General features: G+C 42.3%; 1 protein-coding gene across 1 annotated transcript in view; it reads right to left on the reverse strand.

Moving 5' to 3' along the window:
* Positions 1 to 2,564, reverse strand: part of PPARGC1A (PPARG coactivator 1 alpha) — a 563,553-nt gene extending 560,989 nt beyond the window's left edge. Inside the window, exon 1 of the mRNA XM_019480208.2 lies at positions 2,341 to 2,564. Within this exon, the coding sequence (XP_019335753.1) occupies positions 2,341 to 2,427 (87 nt within the window). The 5' untranslated portion in view covers positions 2,428 to 2,564. The remainder of the gene's footprint in view (positions 1 to 2,340) is intronic.
* Positions 2,565 to 10,466: the final 7,902 nt, after the last annotated feature.

The following is a 10,466-nucleotide window of genomic DNA, read 5'->3' on the forward strand; positions in this document are numbered from 1 at the left end:
TTTTTAGTGCAAGGGAACAGTATGAAGAACTGTAATAAGTACTTCATTTTAAGACAGTGCCTTGGAACTGGATTCAAAATAGACTTCCCCATATGTTCTCCAGGTACAAGGATTTTTGGGTGGTATCTTCTGTTGGACCAACTACACAGCTGGGATAAAGTTAGACAAGCTTTCAAATGCCTTGCATTCAAAAGCTTGTTTAACTTTATCCAAACCATGCTGTTGGGCCAATAAAAGATATCACCCTAAGGAATCCTTACGTCTTGCATAATTTTCTGGACTGTCATGGCTACAAGATCACTTAACACTACCATCTTCCAGATATGGCATCTCCAGGATAGGTCATGCAGTTATATAGGCAATACTAAAATTCTGTCTAAGAACATTACCAACAAATCACTCCTTTATATCTGGGGCTGAATGATAGACTGAAATGGATTGTCAAAAATGTAAAAAATAGAACTCCTAATTTAACACTTTTTAGAGTCATAAAGTAACTATTCTGCACCTGGATTTCAAAGTGGCCAAGTATTAAATTATGCTTTTAGAAAAATGTACTTGATTCTCCTTCACTTTGGTGGTGATACTATTAGGTGTTATTTTGATTACTTTTAGTTTTATTAAAACCTGTCTAGTGATGCCAGGAGGACATCTTAGTGAGCTCCAGCTGAACTGCTATCAATATTGTACACGGGATCCTTTTACATTGTACTAGATATTGAAAGTGCATCATATTGATCTAGGAATAAAAAGCTATTTTTCTAGCAGAGACAAGACATCCCTTCCTTTGTAGTGTTTTAAAAACTTTGAGGCTCTTTTTAAATTGCAGTAGAGTAAACAAACCAAATAAGATTTGAGCAATGTTGCTATATTTAGGGAGCAATCTGATCTTGGCTGCAATTCAGATTTTAAAAAAAGCTGGCTGTCAAATTTGGGCCAACCCTACCTTTAAAGTGTTAAAACTCAGAAAAAAAATATTCCCAGCAATACCATATTAGTCTTCCGATTGCATATCAGCAGTAGCACCTTTGGGTAATTCCCATTTGAAGAACCTGATTCTTATAAATGCTAACCTGAGAATTGTAAGATGGCAATAGAAAAAGAACAGCGGATGCAAGAAAGGAGATGCTTCTTCAATTCTTCTTGCTCTATCTCCTGGAAATCCTGGCAAGCCCATCCTTTCTTGTTGCAATGCTATATAATGATTACATCTTCTGCTTGTAAGCTCCCTTACTAATCATGCATATTTAATTCAACTGTGTGTACTATATCCTGGAGTGTATATAGCCCTGCTAAAAACAGAACCTTAGCAACCCAAATTACCTTCTCGGCTTCCCCTTTGAATATAATACAATATAGGTCTGGAAGAAATCAGCTATAGATTTGCCAGTAATTCTTCCTAGTTCTCATTACAATTCGGCCTTGCTCTTTAAAAGGAAAAGGGGGAAGGGGCATAAAAACACCTGCCGTTTAACAATGTTGTCCTCTTATGGAAATATGCCTCACTATAGTGAAACTAACTTTATCTAAAGAAACTGGTTTGGACCTGATTTTGCCTGCATTCTTCCTAGCTCCCCCCCCCCGCCTTTTGGTTTCAAAGGAGTCTTCACGTGATTGTCTGCCTTTTAAATCCGATCGAGCTTTTTTTTTTTTTTTTTTTTTAATGGCAAAGAGTTGCGAGACTCCTGCTCCAGCAGCACAGAGCAGCCGTGCCGCGTGTGGCGGACGCGGGGACCCAGCACCGCCGCAGCGGGAGGGGGGAGCGAGGGGGGTTTCCGTGCCAGGCGGAGGCGCAGCGCTTGGGGAAACGCAGCGAAGTTCCCCCTCGCTCGCGGGGTCGGGCGGCGTGACGCGCGGGGGGGGGCCCCGGCCGCCCGGGCCCGGGGCTTTGCCCTGCAGGGCCGGGGGGAGGCGGCCGCGTCCCACGCACGCACCCGCGCCGCTCCCGGGCCGAGGGCTGGCACGAGGCAGGCGAAGAGCAGCCCCCGCGCCCCGCGCCCCTCCAGGCGCTGTCCGAGCCCCGCGCTCCGCGTCCCCGGGCGGCCGCGGCTGGCGGGGGCGGAGCCGGCCGGGGCTCCCCGCCGCGGGGGCTGGCAGCCGCGGGCCCGGAGGTGGGACCTCGAACTGGCAGCGGCGAGTTTGGGGATTTCGGTCTCCTGGAGACCGGCTCCGTGTCTCCAGAGCGCGGCTCCTCGTCGGGCGGCCGCGCCCCCCGGGCAGCGCGGGGCCGGGAACGGGGAAGTTGAGCGCGCGGCGGCGGGAGCGGCTGCCCCGGTGCCCTCGGAGCGGCTCGTGGCGGCGCAGGTGGCCCGACCGGGCGCAGGACGTGCCCGTCCCTACCTGGTTGTAGGAGCTTTCCCAGGACGCGGGGTAGTTGCACAGGGAGGAGGAGAAGAAGGCGTCTTCCGAGAGCCCGCAGCCGGCCATCCTCGGGCGGGCAAACTCTTGCCTCTTCTTGGATCGCGGCGGCGGCTGCCAGCGCGGAGCGGTGCCCGGCTCGGCTGTGCCCCGCCGGCGGCGTGTGCGTGCGAGAGCGGCGGCGGCGGGAGCGAGGCGCGGAGCGGAGCGGGTTGCGTGCGTGTGTGTGCGCGCGGCTGTTTGTGGCGCTCTGAGGAGCCACCGCCGAGTCACGTGTGTGCGCTCCCGCCGCCGCCCGCGGGGTCCCGCACCCGCCCCGCCTCGCCCTGCCCGCGGCCCCCTCCCCTCCCCGGCACCGGCACCAGCCCGCGCGAGGGGATCAAAAGTTCATGTTCAGCCCGGAGCCCCGCTCCAGCTCCCGCGCAGCAAGGGGGGGGGGGGGCAGGAGGGGCTCTCCCGGCAGCAGGAGGATCCTAGGAAACTTAGAGGAGTTGGCAGCCCCCCCGGGCCCGCCCCCGCTGAGGCGGGCCCGGCAGGGCACCGGCGTGCCGCAGCTCCCCCGAGGAAACGACGGAGCCGCTCTCCTCAGTGCCACCGCGCAGGGGAGGCCGAGCCGAGGGCGAATCGATGGTTTTGGCGACACCGAAGGAGCGGGAGCGAAGGCTCCCCCGCGGCGCCCGCAGCCCGGGGGCCGGCAGTGCTCGCTGGCTCGGGTCCGGTGCGGGCCCCGCGCGCGAGCGGCGGCGGTCAGCGCGCCCCGAGGAGCTCCGCCGTGCTGAGCGCGCGGCCCTCACCTCCGCCACTTCCCCCGCTCCCAGCGCTGAGGCCACGAGCAGGAAACCAGCAGCACCGAGAGAAAAGAAACGGGGGGGGGGGGGGGGAGGGAAGAAAAGAAACGACAAGCAAGTTAAGCTGGGTGTCTGTGAAAGAGACAGAATCTTGTCAAGAATTTTTGCTTCCCAAATCATGAGAGAGAACTAGAGAAAGGGACAGATACAGAGCAACACATGTAGAGCTGTTGAATATCTTCTGGGATTCTCCGGAACAGGGGCTTGGACTGTGAACATTTAATGAACAGCGAAAGGGTTTTTCATGCCCGTAAGACCCTGTCGCGGAGGGGGGGGGGTCCTCTGAAGTTCCCCGTGACCTCTCACTCCCCGAAGAAGACCCTGCTGTCCGGTAGAAGCCATGGGATCCTTATAGCCATTCATTTCCATGCTGCAGTCTCGCGCTGCAGAAGCACAACTCATATATATCTGGCCAGGGAATAACATACTACCAGATCAACTCAGCAAGCATCTCAGCATCCTAAAGGGAAGCATACTCTTTTCTGGCTGACTGAATGCAAGTGAGTCAGAATATTAGAGGTTATCATGCAGAAGAATCTCCATGACTGATGGTTCAGTTGATGCAAAGAGATGCTCACCCCATTTATCTCCCCCAAACCATGTGAAAAACACAACAGGAAAGGCCCCCAGGAATTGATTATGGGACACTTACCTGCTGCACTATTGAATATTAACCCAATGATTTGTTTCTCAAATTGCTCCATCATTTCCTTGACAGGAAGAGAAAGCACACATGCCTTCAATCTCAATTAAGGTCATGCATCAGCCGCTTACAGGAACTGCCCATGGTGCATGAGTTTTACCATCAGTTGAGATACCAGCAACTAACGCAGACAATTCTTTTAATTTCCTTGGTAGTTCATCATTTCTCTTATATTGTCCTTCCCTCCCCCCACCCTTTCTTTCTTTCTTTTTGTTTCGAGAGGCCCTGGGGTCAAATGTTCAAGGCTTTTGGCTTCTGACATTAAAAAAAAGTTATATTGTTAGGTATTTTATCTTCGTATCATGTCTTTGTGTATTCTCTTTTGAATCTGTATCCTAGCATAGTCTGTGTTCTAATCTATTTATGTTGTTCAGGCAAAATTGGCACTTAAAAGATGCTGCAGTTTGGATTTTTTCCCCAATCCCTAGTGAACTTGTGCACTTCTGTGCTTAACCATGCAGGTTTTACGCTGCTCTCTTTACTTTGCTTTTTTTTCCCTTTTGCTCATAGGTATACATACCATCTGCGCCTCTAATACAGTTTCTTAACTAGCCTCTAGGCAGATTCTGTGTTGAAGTTTTTTTTCTTTTAACTTTGCCCCTCAGCCTACTGTTAACTGTTTCCTCCAGTCTAAAATCTTTCCATTTGAAATTCATTTGAGTTACCCCAGAAGAGTCACCATTTAGTAGGAGGTCAAACTTAATTGTGCGGTGATCACATACTTAATGGAGCTTTTACATGCTCCTGTTTTAACCTGCATATTTTTAAAAATATAATTCACAAATAGTTTGAGTAGCCATCTTCTGTTAGCACAATGCATGGTCTAAAAAGGCAGTTATAATATTATGCATTATTTTCCAGACCATCTGCTGGTTTATCACTCAACCCATCATCGTTGTAACACTTAATAATCTATGTGTATACAGCCTGCTTTAGCAATTTCCTTAATCTTTTAGCAGGTGAAGTCATGGTTATTCTGATCTGAAGACTGCAGGTGGAAGGAGAAGAGAACATGGTACAAACAAGAATTTGCAACCAAGTTAAATTCCACTCCAGTATTTGCCTCTATCCTGGAACAGTGGTCATAGGGATACCCTTAGATGCCCCAAATTGTGCTGCATTTTTTTAAAAGTTGTATAAAAATCTTATAGCAATTTTTTTTAATTCCAGTGAAAAAGTTTTTAATATAAATGTTCCCTTGCAGTCTTTTCAACCCACACATCATAGTTTCCTACTTGCACAGTATTTTCTCATATGTAAATGTTTTTCTGTAATCAAAATGTGTGTGGATTTTATTCATATAATGCAGAAACAAGAGATAAACCAACACTGGAATAAGGGGACTTTTAAACACCAATACTTTAGCATGGTGTCACCATCTGAAGATCATTCCTATCAGAGAGCCATTTCTGCCCTGCTCAACTGTGAATTCACTTTTCCCATGAAAGAGACAGGTTTTAGAATATTGTAATTTCTGTCTCTCCCAGAATGGCATGCTTTACTAAAACAAGCCTAAGGCTTGTGTTCCACCCTGGTGGTTGGGAGCTGCTCCCACATATAGTACTATTTTTCTAGATGAAAATTTTGCTCAACAAAATTCCATGAAAGGCAAATATGGTGTCTCTTAAGCATCTTAGCTGTTGGATCAGGATGTTGAGCCTTAAGAATTACTAAGACCTAATTTATCTTTAAACCAAGCATGGCCTTCAAACAGACAAATTGGTATGAGGACTATCCAGTAAAAATCGGAATTCCACTTTAATACATTTTAATCCTGGATTTGCTATCTGAATTTTAGATTATTTAAAATATATTATACAGCCAGGTATTTGGTATGTTTAAATATTTGAAGAGGGGGGGAGTGATGGGGTTTGAAGGGCAGAGTATCCACGGTCCTGTGCATAACCACAATTTACCAGTTTTTTAAGCCAGTAACCACAAATTTACATTTTACAATGATTTTGGTCATGTACCTTTTTTCTAAGATAACTGGATTAACAATAAATGTTATCTCAAGCCAAATAGTGTATTTGCCATTTTTATTTCTGTCATTAACAGAGACAAGCCTTTTTTTTTTTTTACTCCCAACTTTACCAAAACATCAACTAACTGTTAGTTGAAAATTTATTCTCATTTGAACCAATGCTCATAATCCAAGACCTTCTATAACAAAAGTGTGAAGCTATCTGTCCATGTGTCCTCGAAAGCTAGAAAAAAGTAGCTTTCTACTTAGCCTATTCATAAGTGCCTAAAAACCTTTTAAACTTAATTAAGACAAGTCCATAAAAATGGAAGAGGAAAGGCTTTAAACGTACACCGATACATTTTCTATTAAGGTAATACTTTAAAGCTTCTCTAGTACCTCTATGAAAAGATCTCATTGTGCTTTATGAACATCCTCAGAGGTAAGTATTAAGCACTTAAAGCAGGTAAGGAAATCAAAAGATTAACAACCAAATCCTGATCCTTTGCAATCAATGGAAATGAAATACATGGAGTGTAAGTGTGTAAGATAGTGTTTATGAAAGCAATTGTGAAATTGCAGACTAAACAGGATCAAAGAAGAGCAAAATAGTTTCTGTCAGAAAGCTGAAACAGTATGGTAAGTGACATTGCTCTCATTTCATTTAAATACAAAAAATCTAGTGCGTAAATATGTCTCTTTAATAAGCTGATATTTATAATAGAACAACGTAAAGTTAGACATATTTAAAAATAAAACTACCAACCAGCCCACAGGATCAGAACACAGAAGCCAGGACACTTTCAGCACATCACTCCAGAGTTCTCCTTTTACTGGCCTCCTGCTACATGCTAGGTAAAATCCAAGATCCCTGCTCTCACCTTCAAAGGCTTCTGAAAGATTTTTCTAAGTTACCCAATACAAGTCATTATAAGCTCCCAAAACCTATGTCACACTTGAATCATCAAGCTCAATCATGAAACTTGAGTGTACAGGAAACAATGTCCTTAGGACAGATCAAGATAAATCACAGCACCATCTGAGTAAAATTTGTGACTTAATTCTTCAACCTATCCTTACCTGAATAAGACTTCTTAATCCTTTCAAAACAAATACATACACATACTAAATACAGGTTCTGCATAAAAATGGGAAGATAGAAGTCTTCCCTTATGTACATATACATTTAAAATTTGCAAGACTCAGATGCCATGAGGATTTACGCTGCAAGTGTGAATGCTACTAATCAATACAGCAGATGTATAATGGATAATTATTAAATGTCATCAGTGTAGGAATGCATCTAACCCAACTTTCTAAAAAAAATATTCTATTATATACTACATAGATTCAGATATTGAACTCATCTACATAATACCTAGTATCTTCAAGCAGGACATTAAGCAACATGACTAACATGTCAAGTATCTGTTCTCTCATCCTTTCCCCCACGTGAGAAATGTATGTGGTATGAAGTGCTTCTACTTTGGAATTCTTGCTATAATATGTTAGAGAAAGCAAGTAAAAATGTGCTTTGCAATTCAAACAGGTGATGAAGAGTGAAGAATGCCTAAAGCTCCATCTTGGAGCTTTAGTCATTGTTTTAAGCATCCTGGGCCCGAGCCATTGACTGCCTTGAAATTCATGACCAAAATTTTGAACTTGATTATATATTCTATAGAAAACCAGCAAAAGGAATGGTAGATAGGCCTTAAACATTTGTCATAGCTGGTATTGGTTAGTAAATAGACATGCTGCAGTACACTGTGACAGTTGTGCATTTTCTAAAACCTGAAGGTTCCATGCACAGCTGATCCCAGGTCATTGGTCATCAACAGGGATGGAGTTTCTTAGTCAACTGGAGATGGTATAAAACTACTCATATCAAAGGTGATTCCAAGAACACTCCAAAGTTAGACTGAATCAAGTAATTATTAACGTACATTATACTTTCAACCAAAGGAAATTATTTCCTGAATTCAAGGTCATCAAAATGGTTTGCTCAAATCAGCCTAACTTCTGCATTGCTTGGAAGATCACAGCTTCAACTAATTATTGTTTACCTGGGAACTGATTTCACCCAAATATAGGTGACAGAATTGATAAGCAAGAGGCAACTAAGTGGACTGGAGTAAGATGTGAGTCTTCAAAAGTGAATGAAAAAATCTGTCTAGAGTAAAACGACAAGATAAACTGGATTTGTGCTCATCTCAAATACTGCATTAAATTATATTTTGTGGATTCTGCAAGATCAAGTATGCCACTTGCCAAAACTCTGCCTACTGAAATTAAAGACAACAATCATGAGTTTGATGATCATATAAGCCAGATACTTTCAATGCTACTCTTTGAAAGAGAAAACCACAACAATAATTTAATTCCTAGTTCAAGCAACTTTTCAACATCAACATCCACGAGCCAGCAACACCTCAAAAATAGCAAAGTGAGTACATGCCATTAAACCTTCAGCAAAGACTAGAAACTTGGTTGCCACCTTCTGTTATACCTGAAACAAACAACAAAAAAAATGCTTAAAGCACTTAGTCCACAATCGAAAGTTCTGTAGGAGGAGTTCTAAATTCACAAGTCCAATGCTCCCTACTATAAGAGAAGACAGAAGAGTGTGGGGAAAACAAACCCTGAAAGAATCAAAACTGACATTAATATAAGATGATGGACCAAACATGAGACATGACCTAATAATGGTTCCTGTGATGCAGGAATTAAATCCAGTCTTTTGATTGTCATCGATTCTGTAGTCTGAAGAAAACCAAAAAATATTCTGTGCACATTCAAGTCAAAGGTTCCAGCAACTTTGATGGACCAGGGCAAGACCATTGTGCACAGGTTTCTCAAGTTGTCATCTAAGGTGAAGTGCACTGAAAGGTCTCGGTCATTTGCTCAGACAATGTAAAAGGTAAGACCTTCTCCAGAACAGCCATCATAAACTTCTGAAGTATGAGTGTCCTGCACATTATTAAAATCTTATTGAGAAAGTAATAACACCTAACAGTCATAAAGCATTTTCTTTTGCTATTTCTTTGCCACTATAAGCTTTATCATGGATAGGAAAAACGACTCCCAGCCAAGCAGAAGTCAAGAAGATTCCCCCTATTTTTGCACTTTTATGGTACAATGTGATAGGCTCTATGCATGAGAAAAGAGAACTTCCATTTTTCACAAAAGATTCTGCAAAGAAGCATGAAACTTACAGAAGTAATTGAAGGACATTTTAAAGAGTCTAAGGACATCCTCAGAGCTGAAATCTGATTTGATCTAATTAATAAGAATTTGAACCTAACACAAACAAAATCTTAAAAATAATTCAGGAGAAACCTGGAAACTGTTCTGCCCTATTTAGGTCTTTATACCATCCATATCACTATGCCATTTAAACTATTTTACTTTCTATAATAAATTGAGCTTAGAACAGATGGAAATGTGAATAGCAGAGTGAAATGTTTAATTCTTTGGAAAGAAAATGTCACAGGGTGCATCTACACATTCATTAATGCATTTTTGCTAATGCGCATTAAAGTTGGTACCTCCATTGTGAGGTACTAGAAAAAGGTGTTATCGTATTTTAATGTGCATTAACAAAAACGCAGGTTTTTTTTTTTACACTTTAATGCACATTAGTATTTTAACGAGCATTAAAGCACATGTGTAGACACACCCATATTGTTATATTATAATAGTATAAAGTTGTGAAAATAAAAACAAGGAGAAAACAACAGCTGAATTCACAATTTTATCAAATTTTTGTATACTTATATTCCTGTATAACCAGCTCAGCATCAAAACCAGGTTTCTAACGCATGCAGATTAGTTTGATCCAAACAGGCTCGATACTGAAATATGTTGATAATAACTTATTGCACCCAAAGGCAGACCTAAAGTTAATAGCCTAACTTGTCAATAGACTAGAAACCTCTTATGTTGTTTTACTTGTAGAAAGACAATTTTCATTTTAGACAGATGTTTGAGGAATAAATGGGTTTATGAAGTAAGTGACAACTAGGCATTTAAGATTCTATATCATTAAACTGCCTGTTTCACAACTTACGGATACTTTACTTTTTCTCCCTCCAACTTTTTTTGCTACCAAAAAAGGAGGGTTTTGGGGCTTGAGAAAAATCACAATTCTACTACCACATGCTGTTTAACCCAGTATTTGACAACACTATGTCTGCAGAGAGTAGGCATTTGAAGTAGTAGAGTACTAGGATTTATGTAGCAGCAAATCCAACAAAGTTTTGAGCCAAAACATAGAAGGCAGAGCCATGATCCAACATCCAAAATGAAACAAAGTATTTTAATATTCCTGTTTCCATTCCCTTTAAGGATTTTTCTTTAACACTGGATTTGATTAGAGAGAGAAGCTGTTTATTGTCCATAAATTTCCTGAAAATGAAAACCAGCCTCACTTTTCAGCTTAAAGGATTTTAAGAATGGAAGTCTTGAATGTTAAAATTTTGCCAATCTTTGGTTTTTAGTTTCTGCTGTTCATCAAATGACCTTTTATAGTCTGTAAAACTAACAGCAATTTAAGTTTACTTCTATTATATTATATAATATAGTGACTTATTAAAAT

This window comes from Alligator mississippiensis, chromosome 2 (assembly GCF_030867095.1).
Source record: "Alligator mississippiensis isolate rAllMis1 chromosome 2, rAllMis1, whole genome shotgun sequence".
NCBI classification, from domain to species: domain Eukaryota; kingdom Metazoa; phylum Chordata; order Crocodylia; family Alligatoridae; genus Alligator; species Alligator mississippiensis.